Below are 21,030 nucleotides of genomic sequence, written 5' to 3'. Positions count from 1 at the left end.
TTGCCAAAGGAAAAAGAGAGGAATAGAAAGGATATCATAAGAAATATTTTTACTTTTTAATTTTTGATTTCTAATTGCAATTTATAACTTTTATCGGAAAATTCTCTAGAAATTAGACAGAATTTGGTAGCGTATTTACTTTTTTTTTCATCGCTAATATTATACAATGTGTCTGTAAAGTCAATGTGTACTTTTGACTGGTCAAAAAACAAAAGTAAACCATAACTTCATGGGCATAACTTTATTTTGTGACATCTAATGTGCATACTTTTTTTGCTTTATTTTTAAATAAAATTTCGAAGAATATTTATTTAGAACTGCCATAATATTATACCCCGATTATCTTAAAAAAAAGTTAGATATTTTCACACCAAATGTTTTTTAAAAAAACTTACAGAACAAAAGTTGTTTGCCTTATTAAAATGAGAAATCATTAACGTATATTGTATTTTTCTAAGATTATTGTCAAAAAGGCGTGCCTGAAATTGCAATTTTTTCTCAATTTTCGTTATACAATTCATTAAATTTTTTTATGACGAATTTATAAAAGCTTTCTATTTTAAAATAATACTAACGTTACAACTTAGTAAGTGAAAGGATTGTATATCTTTTAATATTGCATCCATAGCTTTCAATTTTAAATGCTTTAAAATAAGTTCTAATCCATTTAATAAATATTTAAAGAAAAAAAAAATTTTCTTAATTAAGCAATCGTATTATATCGGCAAATTAAAAGAAATAATTTTTGGGAGATTACTAATTTTTTAGTAAAAACATAATGATGAAAAAAATGAAGAAAGAGAGAGATTTTTAAAAAAAATACTTTTTTCCCCAGACATAATTTATGCTTCGTCGATAAAAGTTGTCGAGAAGTTTATTTTTTATACGTTCGTGAATATAAAAAAGAATATATAATCGTTGAATAATTTTTAGTTTTTCTCATCATCTAAACGCTCGTATTTAAGCATATAATTATTAAAATGAAGGTATGTTAGAATACTAACCTAAATTATCTACTATAGTTTCTTTTACTACAAAACGAAATTCCTTCTTATCTTTTAAATAGATTCATTTAAAACTTTAATTTTATTAGAAAAAATATTTACTATATTTTTATTCATAAAAAATTTACAGAAATAGTTTTATTTACTCCTTAAAATGTAGATACACCCTTGTGCAAATTAATTGAAACAAACTTTTTTTTCCGTGTTTTTCAAAGATGTTTTGAGGTTGTTTCGGTTACAATGGGGTTGGACCTTTGCAGCCTATTGACGGTATGATGCGTTCTGAGCAGTACATTACTATTCTGGGTAAAAAAGTTGTTCCAGAGTTGAAGAAACGATACCCTGATGAAACAGGGATTTTTCAACAGGATTTAGCTCCTTGCAATACGTCCAAAATTGTCAAGAAATTCATGTCTGAGAATCAAATTGAGACATTGGAATAGCCAGAGAACTCTCCGGATATCAACCCAATTGAGAATCTCTGGGCCATATGCAAGAATCGCCTATTAAATATGGACTGTACAACTATGGAGAAGCTAATCACGGCGTTAATTCATGTGTTGTACAAGGTCACAAATATTATAAATGACAGTAAAAAATTAGTGGAATACATGCCGAATCGTGTCCAAATGTTAATAAAGTGTCGTGGAGATCATATTATGCACTAAAAATTTTTGAGTTTGTATAAATTTAAATAAAATAGCATTTTCTCTTAGTTTTCTGAATTTATTGAGTTTGTTTCAATTAATTTGCACAAGGGTGTAAGTTATCTTTTCTTAATCTTCTATTGATAAGAATAATTTCTATTTTATAACTTTGAATCCAGTACTCTCATTCTTTAATTATGAATGGATACATAATAATTCTAAATATGACATTATTCTTAAAGAGGGATACGAAACCGAGAACAACTGGTTTCAATACAATATCAATATCTTATATCTCTTATACTATCTACTTGACAAAACACATTTACCAGACTTATATTTATTATGTAGATTTTGTTCCGATAGTTTAAAGCTGTCCAGAAAGATCTATCCCCCAAAAAATTACATTTTCGAAGTTTAGAACAAACAAAGAATAATGAGTTTTATTTTTAAAAAAAAAAATTGTTTTGAGCCTTTATTGGACATGGGAAGTATATTTCCACTGAATGCATTAACTTTTAAATGTCGATAGGAAGCTATTTCCCGCACCTATGATTTATGCTGCCCTTTGTTAATTATTTCAAAAAAATGAAAATAAAAATTATTGAAGAATTCTTTGTTTACATAAATGTGGGTAACAGTAAAGTTTCGGGTGTGGCCAAGAAGAGAGGTTATCACTGGCCAGGTATTTTCTCTCGTGCGTTGTGTGTTTATTCATTCAATCCTGCTCACTGAACTTATTCGTATTCATAAACGCAGAACTTTTAAATTTGGTTATTTCTAAGCACATAAGTTATTTACAGTAGGTAAAATTTTGAAAACTCTCCTCCTGCCTTTTTACCAAAAAGAAAATATTGTAAATACATATATTACTAGGTTATTTACTTGATGAATTTCTTTTTATAAACTAATCCTAATTCCAAAAACTGTTTGAACATATCATTACTAGAAAAAATAGTATATATAGAAGATGAAAGAAGCTATCGCAGAAATTTTTCAAATCATATAAAAATAATGTTATGTTTTTTGGGAGAGTGAAATGTCTCTGTCTTTTGAAACATTTCATTGTCACGACGATATCAAAAATTTTTGTTGTTTGTTGTTGTTTCTAATAACACTTAGACAATCTCAACTCGCCAGCGATTGGATTTTTGCGAATTAAGTCAGAAAGATGCGCCTTTTGTTTCAAAAGAAAGGGACACAAGGGTGAAAGTATGTCATGGCTCAGAACACCACGGATAGAGGGCAGCACCACTCACTCGTGAAGTCAATTCCTCAATTTAGACATAGTTCTGAAGGGGAAGGACATTTTCTCCAAATCGCTCAGTGACTAACCACAGGACACTCGATTGCACAGATTTTACGAGCACGTATATCACATGTACTCGGTGGATTTTAGAGGAGTCGAGGATCGAACCCCGGCCTCTTTAGACCGGAATCCGATTCCTTAACCACTGGGCTACCACGGCCCAAAACCTTTGCTTGTTGTCTTATCCATGTTTCTTTCCTTTCTCTTAATATCGTGTAACAAACATTTTTTCATACCATACTTTGTATTTTTCTAAACTTTTGTATGGACATGCTAGAGACAGTGCAAATCTCTGCTACATAAATACGTGCAGATAAAATATGCATTGATTGAAAAATTTTCTCTCCGCTGCTCTCCAAAAGTTTAAGTACAACCCGTATTTCTGTGTCTAATTTGAAAACGAATGAACGTAGAAAGAAAATAATTTGGAAAAAATGAGTACTAAGAGGTCCATTCTTCATTTCCTCAACAAAAAAAATGCAGACTTCAATTCATACACGAACAAAAATGATTTTTAATAAAAACAAAATTGCATCTGCAATGAATTCGACTTTCTATCTTGCCGATTAAGTTGCGGGAGTGAAATTAAGAGCGAGAAATCAACGTGTAACGCTTGTTACCGCCTATGTAACAACCGAGGTGAAAAATTCAATTCAACAATTATCTTTTGGAATCAGGTCTGGAGATCTATATGGCAATCCTTCCGTTGAAAATCTTCCTCGGCTTTTACAGGTCTGCGAGGTTACGTGCTGTCGTCCATTAAAATGAAATCTGAACCAACAGAAATCCTTAAAAAAATTAAGGACTCCATGAACACTCAAACTAACTCAACTATACTCAAATAGTAGTGTTTCCTTTAGGGACATAGAGGTGGTCGTGAAGCCTTCCAACCTAAAGATTTCTTGGGCCAAAAAATTTTTATTCCAAAATGGAATTTTTTTTCAGCATTGGAAGAAAGATAAAAGTGTTCCTGGTTGATACTTCCATATGGAAAGTGCCAAAGATGCTTGACCATTACAAGAAATCGTTCAATATGAATGCCAAAGTTTGATGGTCTGGGAAGACATTATATTAAATAGTCTCATGGCCCCACACAGGATAAGAAATATTTTTCTGAATTTTGAAGGAGGATGACTTTTATTTTGGCTATGAATTCTGCTCGTAACGCTCAGAAAGTGAATAAAGCATTTATTCTCAATCAGCACAGAACACTAGTTAAAATTTAAACATAAAAAGATTGAGCTCATCTGAAAATAGTCAAAAAGTTGATTAACGATAATGTATATTTGGCGATAGTATAATTATTATTTTGTAGCACACAGAAAAATATTGAAACTTTCATTTTAAGAAGGAATAAATGAGGAAACTTATGAAGTTTGAGTACTAGATAACCGGAAAGAGGTCGAAATTTTGGTTGCACAATTCCATAGTTATAAACATGAGAACAAGTTTACGTAGTAAAAAACCTAGTAATGAATGTATAAACTATTTTGTGCATTGACTTTTTAGATTAATTGAATTGTTTTGATTAATTGCATTTGACTAAAGAACTAAACGTCATTAAAAAATTAAAACCGAACAGCATATTTTCAATAAAAAAAATATATTTTATACAGTTACTCTAAACAAGCATTGTCTCTTTATTTTCATTTAAAATGATGGCATATTTTCTACACGAATCATTTTTTCTAACAGCTTAGCATTAAATAAGAAATTCTTCTACGCTAAATAAATAAACTGAATAAATTAAAGAAAAATACTTGAAATAGAAATTTTTTTCTTCCATTTTAACTTAAAATTCTATTTAAGATATTAGCATTTTTATAACAAAAGATGAATTCTAAAAAAAAAACACCACTGTTATGTTAAGCTACTAAATTTACTTGCGTTCCTTATTTTAAATTAAAATCATTTTTCTATACCGTAAAAAGTACTTGAATCTTTTTTCACTGAAAGTGTTTTTAAAATAAAAAATAAAAATGCATATAAAGTGTTTCTTGTGATATTAACTTCTTTAATCAAACTATGTTCATGGGATATTTGTTCCATAAAAGCCTTTATCTATACATTTAAAAAACCATGTCCTGACTAGATTCATCATCCCTGAGCCTAAATTATTGAGGCTAGAAAAATGAAATTTGGACAATGGGTTCCTTTTATGACGTAGGCACTCACTAAGAGAGTTTTTTTTTTTTTTTTTTTTTTCTTTTTNTTTTTTTTTTTTTTTTTTTTTTTTTTTTTTTTTTTTGATATTTCACCTTTTTGGATTTTAAATGGGAGTTGAAAGGTTGTAATTTATAATAATAAATACTCCAAAACCGTTAGGGCTAGACTCCTGAAATTTGCCCAGTGGTTGCAAGGAGTAATTTTAGTCTTCGATCCTAAAATTCTTTTACAAATTTCACTTATATCGTTCGGGAGAGACATTTGAAAATTGGAATTTCTTAATTGGTTTAACATTAGCCATTATTCCAAATTTAACTATAGGTGGCTCTATTTCTTAAATAAAACATCATTAAAAGTTGCTAGCTGAACGCTCACAATTTTTTTAAAAAAAAATTTATTGCGCGTTCTTTAATAATATATAATTTATTATTCGTTGTATCGAGATGTACAAGTCAGAGGCTGAACTAGATTAGTGTTTTATTATCATTCAATTAACTTCTGTTTCCACCATTCCTATTGGACAATTAGTATTCCTATCCCAATAATAACGTATTCTTATTGGTTGCACCTATAACTGATTGATTATTGATAGATTTCCAGTGGACAGGAAAGGGAAATAAAATCAGATGTCTTTATAAGTTGGACTAAAATGATCTAAGTAAACGTGGTAGCAGACATGGAATATCCTACCAAATAAGTATTTCTCAAATTATCTGAAACTACGTGTTTATTTTGTAGGTAATTATATTTTAAAATGTGTTTCTATGAAACTAAATAATTCAAAATCAACAGTAATTGAATTCAATAAAAATAAGTTAAGTACTGTTAAGGAAAATAAATGGCGAAATGATACTAATTCGCTTAAGAGGAACGTAAAAAATCGTCAAACTGTAATTGGCGCTTGATTAATGTTGGTTATTTTTTTTTTTAAATAAGCTATGTATTTAAAACCTAAATAATAGATAAATGGTAGTAAATTGATTTTGGAGAAACATAAAAACCACCATACTAATATTGACGCCAATGAGGCTTAATTAATTTTGGTAATTGGCTCGACTGGTATTATGGTAATTGGTGCAATCTTAATGAGGAGCAAATTACTAATATAGGTACAAAGATACCCATGTTAGTCTGTTTGGTACCAATTAAAACTGCATTAATACTGTGCAGTTTTATAATAGATACTGGGGAAAAAGAGATTTTTTACGGTACCTCGGAAAAGATAAGTGCCAGAAAAATTCGCGTGTTTGTGGTAAATTTTGACTACAGTCAGTTAATCTGGAGCAACAGTATCATGCCAAATGATACTGAGTACATTTAATCTTTATTGTAAAGGGATGAACTATTAAAAACGTGTTTCGCTCAATCTAATAGCAAAAAGCTAGGGGGAAGGGCAACAAATCATAGTAAATAAAAAAATGGAATTACTTAAACTTTATTAACTGTATTGGCACATGTCTTACAGTTACGTGCAGGATTTAAGTATTGATTAACACTAATTTACTTCTTTTTACTCCTTACAAAGAACGAGAATCCAGCTATTTTCAAAATTAAAATTCTTTTCCATTTTAATTTTTATTTAATGAAATGAAAAGTGGCGAAAGTTTTAACATACTTGCATAATATTACGCGTGATGCATAAAAGCTATTGTTTTTCATTTTGTGTTATGCATGAAATATTTGTTGACAAAAACATTACCCTGAGCCAAAATTTTGTTTACGTCGTGAATTGAATGCTTCAAGACCTTGACCAAGATCTTTGATAAATTGAAATCGTGCACAAAGCGAAAAGTTCTAGTTTTAAACAAAAAATAATATACTATATTCGCACCTTGGAGAGCTTCCAAGCAATTTTATTCAAGACTTAAGGGATCATATAAACATGAATTCTTTGCAGGTTTTCAAAAAAGTTTACAGTTGGAATTAATGGCACGAAATAAATATTTGCATAGTTTTTAATACGGTATTAAATTGCATATTTTTTGTTGCTTATTGTAAACTAAGCTGCTAAATTGCCTGATTGCCTTCATTTTATTTTTACGCTTAAATTACTGCTCTGCTAACTTTGATTCCCCTTCATTTTTTCATTTGAGGCGCGAGATCCTATTTAGTGCATTCCAAAAACATAGATTGCAATTTTTAATCTCATTTAAAACACATAGAAAGAATTTTAGAACAAGGTGCTCTTTAGTGACAGTCATTAATATATACTTTTAGAATCTTAAACGTTGCAAAAAAAAAACGTAGAAACACGTAGGTAAAACCTTGTAAAAATTTTACACACATTAGGTAAACAAAATAATATTTAAACCAAGAAAAATCAAAAGTGATGAGGAAGGCGTGACTGAAAATATTAATTTCAGTTTGACTGCCCTGCCCTAGGAGATAAAAGGTGATTATTAGAAATACTTCCAGGTTTTATCAGACAATCAAACTGGTTCTGATGTTTCAGCTCCAAATTTTTCCTAGTAATTCATCAGATTTCAATAGTTTTTCCCTCACTTAAATATTTATTTAAAACTAATACTGTGTTTACTTTTTTAACTTCATTTTTGACAAGGACTCTTAAAATATGAATCAAGAGTACTCATTAAGATACATCCTACGCATATACCAGTAAATCCTAATCACTATTCTAGAGGAATATAAAAATCAGCAAGAAAGTTATAGCAAATGATATTGTCTATCGGTGAAGATTTAAATCTGTATACTGAAAGAAGTATTTTAGTATTTGCATACATTTTTTTATCTACATTTATTACATTTTAGATTAAAGGATTGAACTGTAATCGTGAAGGACAGGGATTCGAAACCCGATGCCAGGCTGGAGATCACCCAACTTCAGAACTATGACTGCTAGCTTATCGGAAAGTAAAGTTGGTGTGTCATATTGACAATATTGCCGCAATTATCCCGTTGACCAAAAAATTGTGGAGACTTTACCTCCATGACCCCTTGCGTTACAAATAACTGTTGTGAAAATGTTTTTCTTTACCTTTATGAAAAAACAAAACTTCCTTTTACCAATTCTTTTATTATTGAGTTACTGAAATTATGCCAAAATATCTTTCTCAACTTTATAAACGTACGAAATAAGAGCTCCTTGCATCAATTCTGATATAATTGAATTAGGAAAGCTATACATTTCAAATCTGCTGTATCTACATAAGCGTAGTCAAATACTTAAATGAAGGAGCTCAGAGTTAAATTTACCCTTCCCTTTTCAAAACATATCTTCCCCCAAACTAACGATGAGCAGAATTCCCCTCCGCAGCAAAGATGATGATAAGATAAACAATTGATGAGTATCATAGAGAACATTAAATGATTGATTATCAAAGATGATGTCAGCTTTGCATACAATGATGTGGTCATCTTCATTAGTAGTAGACAGATATGCAAGGCAGAAGGAATAGATTTCGGCTGCATTCTATTGTAATTCCTATGAATAACGAGAATTGTCAATACGTATTTTATCATAGATACACTATGAAGGGATACAGATAATGTATTCAATCTTTCAAAACTGAATCATTTAGTTTAAATTTAAATTGCATTACAAAATAAATGTACTCATTCCTTGGGGTAAGAAAATTAATTTGAATAAATGACTGAAAACTTATTTTGAATTATTGTAAATTTTGGTTGTTTTATTTCCTTCAACAACAACAAAAACAATAATGTTAACGCGACTACGGTACAAAGATATAAATTAATACCTGCATGATATCAATTTATATCTTTGTACCAACCTGACTTTCCGATAAGCTAGCACTCATAGTTCTGAAGCTGGGTGATCTTCAATCCGCCATCGAGTTTCAAATTCATGTTCCTTCATGATTACAAAGATGCTCTGATTATATTATTTAAGTTGCCAATAAAAATTTGTTTAAAGTTTTTTTTAATTAGATACTTAAATATTCTTTAGAGGTTAAGATATAAAAATCTTTGAGCAATTCTGCTCTCTAAAAGGTCTTTCCAGTTGAAAAGCAAAATTCAAAAAAGAAAATCTTAAAAATATTGTTTTACGCACTACATTTTAACAGCAGAAAATTATAACTAATACTGAATCTAAAGTTTTAAAAATTATTCTCCTTTTTTTAAGTTATTACTTATTCTTTTAAAGAAATACAATCCTATTTACAAAAATAAAGTAAATTCCAATTATTTTTTGAGCAGTTCAATTTAACCACAATGTTTCCAGTTTAATACAAATTCGAGATTAATTTAATTAGTATCAAGTATTAGTTAAAACAGGTTCACATTTTAAGGATAATTTTTACACGTAAATAACAATATAACAATTCTGCTAAAACTACCTTACTGTAAAAATACGAACATTTCTGATAAATAAAAAAAAATGGGTAATAAAACCAAAATATACCGTATTAAAACAATTCATTCAGTAATTTTTCCGTTCATATGGTAACAATTTACTGGAAATTTCGGTTTTTAAAATAATTGTTTTTATTACCCCTCATTTAGTAAAAATTACAAAACTAAGAAATAAATTTAACCGAATAAATGGCTTTTATGCCATGCTCTAAGATGCCACTATAAAATTACCAAATTTTAACACATTTTCAAAATTTCTTTATATATTATAAAGCCATATTTCATAGTTAATTTTACGAAAGTCATTACCAAAGCAACTCGGTAAAAATAATCGACCTTTTCGGTGTTCCCATAGAGTAGGAAACATGGTCAATTTTACCATATTCTGGTAGTTTTGACTATACTTTTTCCAATGTAGATCTTATTTTCCTCGAGTTCACCAATCAATTATTTAGAATTGGAAAAACTCCATATACATTTAAAAAATACTAATAAAAATTTATTAAAAAATAAGATGCATAATGCCATATTTATTTAATCAAAAATGCAACGCAATTCCAACCGAAAATATTAAGAATCAATGTAGATCATCCATTGCGAATTTTGATTTTAAATTACACCAAAAATATTTGAAAAAACACCTGAAATAATTTAATCCATATGACGTTAAAAAGAAAAGAAAATCCAGAAACTTTATTTTCATCCGTCAACTACACCATTCCATCACCTTTGCTTCAAGAATTATGATGATTGGGGCGAGGAAGATGAGCATCTTAAAATGTAACATAATAAAAACAAATACACCTGGTGAATCTGCCAAGAGGATATTTTATGCAATTATGTCGAATGCTATACAAGAAAATTTATTTTGTGAGCCAAAAAATAGAGATATAACAGTGCACAATTACTACAGCGAGCTTCTAAATCTCAGATTTTTCAATATTACGAGGAAATCTGATTTGATTTACATTATGATTAAAATCCCGATTTAAATCACTGGATTTTTCATTTTAAAGAAATCAACGTTTTAAATCAACTGCGTTTTTAAAAGAAAAACTATTAATTAAAGCAATTTTTTTTTAAATAAATTTTAAGTTAAGCATGTTTTCATATATTATTATTTATAAGTCTATTTTTTAGTGTGGGATTCTTTTTAAAGTCTGAATTCATTCATAATGAAGGTTTTATCCAAAGAAATAACGAAAAAAAAAAGTGAATAAATTATTGCATTTCAAAATGAACTAATAAGTAAATAAAATTAGAGACTAAAAGTAGATAAGTGGGGCTTAAAATTGTTAAATTATACTTACCCTTTAGCTGTGTGTAAAATAATTAGCTGGTGATAAACATATTTCAATTATACTTATTTATTTTTTTGCTTATTTCAATGCAAGTGCCATAAAAACTTAATTAATAAGTAGTTATTGTAGATCAATAATAATGTTCTGCCCAAAAGTTATTTTCTTATGTATTCCGATCTAAACTAATTTACTCTTCATTGGGTATTTAACTGACAAATAGCCTCCATGTCTTAAGTGATATTGATTTTATTTCATTTTATGTCCGTCGTTGAACAGCCAACCCAATTTTAGGGTTCACCTCTGCTAATGTTCAACTCCGTAGCCTTGTAATTTTGAACCAGTCCAGTAGACAAGGAAACTCCTGGATCAGTACCCCCAGAGGTCTGATTTGTTAAGGGAATATGGAGGACTTTGTGACATGACAGATTTAACGTGCATCAGTCAATAATTTACTTCGGCCGGTGGGGATTGAACCCACGATCTCTTGGACATGGGCCCAGTGACCTACCAACCAGGCTATCTTGGCCTAGTGATGTGTTTGTAATAATTTTTTAAATATTTTAGTAAGAAAAATTTACTTTTTTAGCTGTATTATTGTTTTAAAACATTATTAAGTATTATTAATGCATTTAATCAGGTAGTTTGAAAGTTAAATATAAAAAAATTATTAAAAAGCCTCTGATTTAAATTTAAAAAATCGATTTTAATCATACAAATCCAATTTTTTTCTTTATTTAAAAAAAATCATGGTTTTTGTTTATCCTGATAAATTGTAGTCTTATGTTAGTAAATATTGACACAGATTAAAGTCCTGCACAACGCAATGATTTTGTTAAGTAGTGAAATGTAAATCGTTTATGTACAAATAGTGCCTAATAAATAGTTTAATGTCATTGTTTTTCTGTTTAAGAAATAATTAATCACTAAATATCTTTCTAAATAATTTAGAACAACATTGTGAATAAATTGTTAAAAAACTTTACAATTTCCTTTATCCTAAATGTTCGATATTACGAAAAGTTTAACATCTCCCTTCGAGTTCGTGATATCAAAATATGCCTGCTGATAAAATGATATTTTCGATTGACTACAATGTACCCATTTTGCTCATACTTTGAGAAATTTGGGCACCAACATAATGATTTTGCTCCCAAAATTCTCAAGAAGAGTAATTCTGGCTTTGAACCAAAAAAACCTCCTAGACGACAGAAGGCCTCAGTATGGATTACCATAAACAAGAAATTTGATCCTTTAGTAATCCAAATGTAATAATATCTTCCGTATGTTCACCGTCTGCGCAGCTTAGTCACCCGAACGTAGTGACAACCTTCATTTTCTTTTTCACTGCGCAGTTTTTGCTCGTTCCATCGGACTACTAAATAAATCCGTACTGAGGTCTTCTCTCTTCTAAAAGGTGTTGCTTGAACACAAATACACACTCTCAGAAAAAATACTCCTTTGACGATTCAGCAATAGTTGAGCAGTTTTCTGTTGATTTGGAAAATCATTTCGACACGAAATTACGTAATTTGTGACGAAATATATGATCTCAAATATATGGTGAGAATGTTTCAACTTGAAACCTCATTGTGGGGGATTGTCAACGATAATGACGAAACTGGAGTAAAGGCTAGATAATCAAAATAAAGTAGAGAATTAAGACGATCGGATTGTATGATGGTCAAGGAGTTGAGCAATCACCAGAAAAATGCGGGGTTCGAGTCCCGCTTCCGGCATTAGTGTAATTTATCTAGTTATTCTATCTGTCTTTGTCATGTTGTGACACCTGTATGGTGCTCACGCTAAAGTGATTATTAGAAAAGTTAGATACATTAGAGACGATGAGGTTGCTTCTTTTTTTTTCTTTTGGAAAAGAATAGAATAATGAAATGCTTTTTTTTTTAATTTTCACAAAATTCGTTTCCCTAAAGAAGTGGAGATAGTTATTCCGTCACTTTGTCGAAATTTTTGCTGGAGGCATATACCAGGAAGCAGTTTCGTCAAGAAATAAGAAAAAGTCGTGATATTTGAGTATCTTTTTCTTTTTTATTTTTTTTATTTATTTATTTTTTNTTTTTTTTTTTTTTTTTTTTTTTTTTTTTTTTTTTTTTTTTTTTTACCGAGCACGATTCATGAAACCAGGTATTACAAGAAAACTTAAATCCAGTTTCTACAAAACCCAAATTTAATTTTACGGTGAATGGTGTGTTTAGAAATTATTTTCTTTTTGATGATTTCTTTCTCCTTCATCCACTACTCTTATAGCAAAACGCAAACATTTTCGCCTTCAATTTGTTTTCAACATTGTTAACGGACTGCTTAAATGTTCTGTTTTTATATCGGAAAACAATCATATAAATTTTATTAGGAATAAGTTATTAACAGGAAACAGCAACAGAAAAATTGAAATATCTAAGATTTATAACGTTTGCTCAGAAAAAAAGTTTTTCGCTTTTCTTATTTGAAAATGTCAATATTTTCACTTTTAAAATATTTTGTTATTTAGCTTATTATTATCACTGAATATAAGAAAAAGTATGGTCAAAACTACCAGGATATGGAAACATTTACCGTGCTTCTCCACTCATTANATATATATATATATATATATAAAAACCATTACCATATGTAAACCATACCATTTTATCGAATTTGTTCTAACAACTTAGAAAATTGTTTAATATAATTGCACTTTTATTATTTATACAACAGTCTTTGCCTTTTCTTCAAGAAGTGCGTTATTATATGTTACGAAAGGTACCTGAATTTATCCTAATTGTTCGTAATTATGTGTGAAATTATTGTCAACCATAAAAAATACTCTTTTTTTGCTGAAAGGATGTTATCATATCGCAAAAGCATAATGAATTTATTCTAATAGCTCTAAGCTTATGAAAACATTTTTTTTCTTCCCCTTCTACAAACACTACGCTATCAAGTTATAAAAGATAGATAGTTTTATTCTAAGGGCTTAGAATTATAATTAAAGCATAATTAATAAAAGCTACGTTTTTTTCCATCTCTGCAAAAGTAGCATTAACGTTTACCATTGAATAAATAATCTTTTCAGTGTAAAGATATTACTATAAACGGAAGATAGATTTATATTAATAGCTTAGAATTAATATGAAAATAATTGTTTGCTATAAAAATCAAGTTCAATTCTTTTCTTTCTGCAAAAGCATGCTTTACTATATAAGTGAGTTGGGTATGTTCTAACGACTACAACTTTTATGGAAATAATTTTTTGTGTGAAAAAAATAATTTTTTTTTTTTTTTTTTTTTTTTTTTTTTTTTTTTTTTTTTTTTTTTTTTTTTTTTNTTTTTTTTTTTTGTCTTTTTCACCTTTTTGCAAAAATACAGTAAAAAGATATGTTTTTAACAAATTTAATAAAATTAATAACAAGGATATGTCAAAAATATCAAAGGCAATTATAAGATAGTTATAAATTGAATAGCCACAAATCCCGAAAAGAGGCAGTAGCAAATTTTAGACAACTGGCCATGACTGCTGGGCAGAACATTAGTTCAAAATAAGACTACCAATGCATGCTCAATTTTCCAAGCAGACGCCATCAATTCAAGTCATCGTTTGACCTGTCAAGGTCATAAGCAAGGAAGCTCCTAAGATAACGGAGAGATAGTAGTAAGGATCAAGGTGAAGTAATGTAGTGATGCTCGTTCGTTGCTTGTTCATTGTCCGTGGTCACCAATGTAGAAGTAGTATTTGTAGTGGTTTATTTAAGTCGCGTGAGATCTGCACAATGGGCCATTGGTGGCGGTTTGGGAAACATTCCTAAGGATGATCCAAAGACAATTTTGATCCTCTGCAGAGGAGATAGCTTGTCCGTTTTGGTAGCTAAACGACCTGCACGCGAAGTCAAGCACTTTACGATAGGATAGTTTCCGAAGATCGACACCGCACACCCTCAGACCCTTCTCAGAAACGTAAAAACTACATTATTATATTTAATTATTCAAGCGTGTATTCAATATGGATTTTTTAATAGGTTTAGAATTATTATGAATATGATTGTTAGTATTAAAAAAAATTATTTTCATATCTGCAGTACAAACTACGTGGAATCTGTCTATTGCTACTTTATGGAAATCGTTTCTTACAGTGCTCAATATTTCTTTTTCTTTTACAAAAACTACATTATGATACTGTTAGAGTGAGATGTATTTATTCTGAAGAGCTGTTTGTTACAAAAAATAATAATAACTTTTCTTTCTTTTCTACAAAAACTACACTACAGCATTATCAAACTCAAGATTTATTTTTAATTATTAGTTTTAATAATCATTTTACGATTTTGAAACTAATTATCAGTTTAAAAATTTACAATAAACGAGACGATTGGGAAACTTAATTAAATTTATTAACAAAACTATTGATTTAACGATAATGAAAGTAAAGATTTTTACACTGAGAAAAAATATGATCAAGAATATAGTAAACTTTACCGTGTTTCTCGCACTATGGTAAACACTAAAATGTTCGATAATTTTTAAAGAAGCGCTTTGGTAATAAATTCGGTAAAATTAACAACAAAATATAGCTTTATAATACGTGATATGGTAATTGCAGTAAAATTTGGAAATTTTATCATGATCCTTTCCTTAGAGCATGGCATAAAAAACAATTTATTCGGTTAAATATCTAACGTTCTGATAATAGTTTCGGTTCTCATAATAGTTTTATCAGAACCGGTTCTGAGAAAAAATATGGTCAAGAATATAGTAAATTTTACCGTGTTTCTGGCTCTATGGTAAACTCTAAAATGTTCGATAATTTTTAAAAAAGTGCTTTGGTAATAAATTCGGTAAAATTAACAACAAAATATAGCTTTATAATACGTGATATGGTAATTGCGGTAAAATTTGGAAATTTTATCATGATCCTTTCCTTAGAGCATGGCATAAATAACAATTTATTCGGTTAAATACCTAACGTTCTGATAATAAGTTTCGGTTCCGATAATAGTTTTAACAACAAAATATGGTTTTATAATCTGTGATTAAATTTGGTTATTGGGGTAAAATTTGGAAATTTCATCATCATACCTTAGAGCATGACATAAAAAATAATTTATTCTGTTAAATTTACATTTTTGTTTTGTATTTTTTATTAAATGTGAAGTGATAAGAACTATTATTTTGAAAACTAGAACTTCAAATAAACCGTTACATGATGAATGGAAAAATTACCAAACCAATGGTTTAAATACCGTATATTTTAGTTTTCATTAACCAGAATTAAGTTGTTTTTCTTACCAGAAATGTCATTGACGGTAATTTTACTATAAATGATTTTTTTCGGTGCAATGATTATTAAACACACGCTTTTTTCTGCAAGAACTACCAGCATTATCATACAAACCAAAAAAAAGAATTCATGAAATAATGTCGTCAAATTAAGGGGTCAGCAAATTGAGTTAATATGATTTTGAATCAGTATAAACCTACAGCCGCAATAAACAACTGAAATATAGCTTGTATTTCTAAATTTACGACTCACAATAAACATTCCTTTTCAAAATGTCAAGTTACAATCTGTTTCAGTTCGTCTCCCCATAAAGTTTAATTAAACTGGAGCAGAAACGAAACTAAGTTAATGGGAACATATGAATGGGTATGCGTGCGAATTCGTAATGCCTGTACTTATGGCGGATATAATCGAATATACTTATAGAGTAACTTGATTTATTTCTTACGTTTCAGTTTTAAACATTTTCGTTATTAGAATAACCATGATTAGTTTCATATTATAAAAAATGAAAATTTGAATATTTAATATATTTTTAAAGATTTTTTTTTCTTTTTAAATGTAGCTCGGAAAATTGATACGTTGCATTTATTCTTAGAACTGTAATTAAAATAATCGTTTTAAAAAAATTAGTTTTTCCTCAATTTCTATAAAAACTACACTATTATATTTTATTATTCAAACATGTAATCAATATGGATTTTTTAAATAGGTTTAGAATTATTATGAAAATAATTGTTAGCATTAAAAACTAAATTCTTTTCATTTCTGCATTACAAACTACGTGGAATCTATCTAGTGCTACTTTATGAAAATATTTTCCTACCGTACTCAATGTTTTTATGTACAAAAAATATATTACAGAAAATAATAATAATTTTTCTTTCTTTTCTACAATAACTACATTACCTCATTATCAAATTCAAAATTCGCTTTTAGCGGATTTTTCTTGCAATTTTAGTCTTAAAATCATTTTACGATTTTGAAACTAACTATCGGTTTAACAATTTACTATATATCAAACGATTAGGAAACTTACTTAAACTTATTAACGAAACTATTGATTTAACGATAATGAAACTAAAGATTTTTACACTAAGAAAAAATATGGTTTAAGAATATAATAAAATTTACCGTGTTTCTAGCTCTATGGTAAACCCCAAAATGTTCGATAATTTTTACAGAAGCGCCTTGGTAATAATTTTGATAAAATTAACAACAAAATATGGTTTTATAATGTGTGATAAAATTTAGTAATTGTGGTAAAATTTGGAAATTGTATCATGATACCTTAGAGCATGGCAAAAAAAATTTATTCGGTTAAATACCAAAGCGCTTTGATAATAATTTCGGTAAAATTAACAGCAAAATATAGTTTTATAGTCTGTGATAAAATTTGGTAATTGTTGTAAAATTTGGTTATTGTGGTAAAATTTGGAAATTTTATCATGATACCTTTGAGCATGGCATAAAAATAATTTATTCGGTTTAATCTACATTTTAGTTTTGTATTTTTTATTAAATGTGTGGTGATAAGAATAAATTCAGGATAGCGTTTCGGGTGAAAATTTTCACGGTGTCTACATGGGCAATAACAATTTTTTGTATATTTTGCGGTTATCCAATGAAAAGTTGTAGATTTTTTAATATGCATTTCTGAAAACAAAACTAAGAAACAGTTGGCCACGTTTGGAAAGAACGTTCGTTTATTCAGAACATGGTATTTTTATATCAACTGTTGCACCGAGTACTTTAAATACTTAAATAATTATTACATTATATGTAATAGTAATGAGATGAAAACAGATATGAAAGGTAAAAATATAGCAAATAGATATTTTTTTAAATAAAATCAAGTCATTTGAGGAAACATTTTTTGATTTTTTTAATTTACAATCATTTTATTTCTATCCAATTTTATTATTCCTTTTTTTATTTACATTTAATTAGGAACTAGTCAATAATTACTCTGAAAATTTGTAAAATAATAATAATAAGTAAATAAATAAATAAAAATATGTTGTTTAGAATAGAAGTATTAAGTTTCATAAATTTAGTTTTCAATTTCTTGCAATTTTAGTTTTCAATTGAATCAAATGCAAAACAGTTTCAAAAATAATAAATGCAACCTTTTTTAAAAATAATGAAAAAAATTCAACATGGAAAATGATAACGATCAGCATTTTCAGATTGCACAAAGAAAAAAGTATGGTAGAAACTACCAGAATATATAAAATTTACCATGTTTCTCGCACTATAGGAACACCAAAAAGCTCATTAATTTTCACCAAAGCGCTTTGGTAATAGTTTTCGCAAAATTAACAATAAAAAAAATGGTTTTGTAACATGTGATAAAATTGGGTCATTTTACCGTGATACTTTAGAACATGTCATAAAAATTACATATTTTACAAAATACGTGTTAATACCGGTTCGGTAATTCCGGTTAACTATAATTTTCGTTAAACTGTATATATTAAGAAAGAAAGAATTAAATAAAGTAAGTTTTGTTTTAATTAACTAGAATTATGGGGGGATGAGGTATCAGAAATGTCTGTACCATGCAGTACAGTAATTTAACCATTTTTTTCCCTCCGTGGGATTTTTGGTTTTAACGTTTTTTTTCAATCAAATAAATTTGTTTAACAGGTATGAGAAAATTTGTACACTGTAATATATTCTAGATAAAATTAAAGTAAAATGTACTGGCGCCCTCAGTGCAGCATCGGTAAAATCCATTTTATTGTTAAATTCATATTAACCGTAAATTTTTTTTTACAGTAATATTTACTTAAATACTAATGCTATGCAAATATTACTTCAAAAATAACATGTATCAGATTTTTTTAATTCTGTAAAACTTTATGGTAAAAATGAATTTTACGGTAAACGGTACTAGCACCCAGAGTGCCGTTACTTTTCACCGGAATTTTTTACAGTGTCGTTTGTGTGCAAGCAAAACAAACTAATAGATTCGCGATAAAAGTACGTAAATATTTGTGTTTGTTAGTAAGTTTACCATACTGATACTGAAAAACTATATATACATAAAGATAGCGTTGCAAAAGTAAATAAAGTATGTGATGCGAATAATGTAAAAAATTAGAGTTAACGAAACAAAGCAGTTAGATTTGCGGTACAAATATTAGAGCATTTCTGTTTCGCTTATTAACAAAACATGATGTAGGTGTATTAGAATTTGTAGACTGTTTTTTGTCAAAACAAATAAAAACTTATGTCCCTTTATAGTACATGAGATATTTGGTTGCAAAACTAGCTATAGTTTTCAGTTTCTTTCGGAAAGAGGCAAAATTTCTCATATAGTTAATTTTTTTTTCAGTGTTATGGAAAAAATTTAAGGAAATAACTATTTTAAAATTGTTTTTCTTGCGAGTAAAATTTTAGCTCTGAAATAAATTAAAATTCAATTCAAGAACTTTACAAATTATTATAGTTCAAATATATTTTGTTTTTTAAAATACTTAAAAATTTGTAAAAAAAAAAAGTAGGAAAATAAAAATTTTTGTAAAAACGGGAAATTGCTTATTTTTAATCGGAATCGATCAAAAAAATAAAGATATGGAATTATTAAATATGATGCTGTATCTATCTACTTTATGACAGTACTGTTTTAAATTTAATAATATAACTGGTTCGGGATATTTTTTGCTTTACTAAGTATAAATAGCAAAATAATTCATTATTACATCGAATGTTATAATAGACGCTTAGTCCTCAAAGTGCACATTTTATAAAGATTTTTTCTACAATTTTAAAAATATTGTGCCTTCTTCGTTTTATATCTCTGAGTGTTTATACTAAAAAAAAAACTTTTCTTCGAAACACATCGTAGTAGTATTAAAACAAATTACGAATTTACATAAAAAAACAAATTCTGAAAATAGAAACTGTTTAAAACAATGCTTTTTTTTTAACCAAGAACACCAAAAAAACTATATAAATTTAAATGTCTTCATAAAATATTTCTTTTTTAATTAAAAAGAATATTTTTATATAAAATACCTGAAAATGAATAAAACTTTACCTAAAACTAAACACCGTAAATATGAGGCATAGTTTTCTCCGATATATCAGCTGAAAGAAATATTACTAATAAAATACATTAAAAATCAAGAATTAATAAAAAAAATAATTTTTTCATCGATAAAAGTTGAATTCTAATAAAAGTAAATGGCACTTACCATCGCGCTTCTTCCTTCGCGAACCTATCCTGAGGGCACGGGCCACTCGTGTCATTCTTCGGGCAAGCACCGCCGTCCTCAGCCGCATGCTTCCAACAGTCTCGCTAGCTTCATTATCCCCAACCAGGAAAACAAGTACCACGAGACCCAAAAGAAGCATGAAGGGGACAAACCTAGCACAAGATAGGGGTACAAGCATCCCGAGCGAACCCCACACCTTTAGACAACTACCCAGTCCACGTGGTGGTATGCATGACCATAAGGAATGATCAACGGATTGGTGGGATGAGCAGCAGTCTATTCCTCACGGTTATCCTAGGTGAAGATGATGCTCTCTCCTCATCTTCTTCATCCTGGATAGTAGCATCGCTCTCTCCAGTATCGATCCCGTTTACAGCGACATCTGGTATAAAAAACCAGAATTACAATGAAAAAAGGGAGTGTGGGAAATGCAAATGATCCTTTCGAATGGAAAGATTCAAACGTGAGGTTTTGTTGGCAGCTACATAGGTGTATCAGTCGGACGATGACCATTATGTTCGATGGAGTGTAAAGTAAATTTTTTATTTGCTCAAGTCGAAAGGAGGAAATAATAAAGTTTTAATCCAAGTTTGAAATAAACTAAGATCCTAATTCGTAAATTTTAAAAAAAAACATTGAAATAAATAATAAACAGTAAAAGAATAAATGCAAATATGACAAACACAAAACGCTGAGGAAATTCTGACAAAGAAATTATTTATTTATGACATTGAAAACCATTTATATTACTTAATAAAAATTATTCTTAATATTTA

At 28.7% G+C, this 21,030-nt stretch overlaps 2 protein-coding genes across 2 annotated transcripts in view; one reads left to right on the top strand and one right to left on the bottom strand.

Annotated features, from left to right (window-relative positions):
• The window catches only part of LOC139425233 (uncharacterized), a 185,371-nt gene extending 164,761 nt beyond the window's left edge, over nucleotides 1-20,610 (bottom strand). The window contains exon 1 of the mRNA XM_071179177.1: nucleotides 20,234-20,610. Coding sequence (XP_071035278.1) covers nucleotides 20,234-20,432 — 199 coding nt within the window. The 5' untranslated portion in view covers nucleotides 20,433-20,610. The remainder of the gene's footprint in view (nucleotides 1-20,233) is intronic.
• The window catches only part of LOC107447101 (uncharacterized), an 81,244-nt gene that overhangs the window by 29,650 nt on the left and 30,564 nt on the right, over nucleotides 1-21,030 (top strand). The gene's annotated exons all lie outside the window — the stretch shown is intronic.

This window comes from Parasteatoda tepidariorum, chromosome 1, assembly GCF_043381705.1.
Source record: "Parasteatoda tepidariorum isolate YZ-2023 chromosome 1, CAS_Ptep_4.0, whole genome shotgun sequence".
Classification (NCBI taxonomy): Eukaryota; Metazoa; Arthropoda; class Arachnida; order Araneae; family Theridiidae; genus Parasteatoda; species Parasteatoda tepidariorum.
This window is presented reverse-complemented; position numbering and strand designations above follow the sequence as displayed.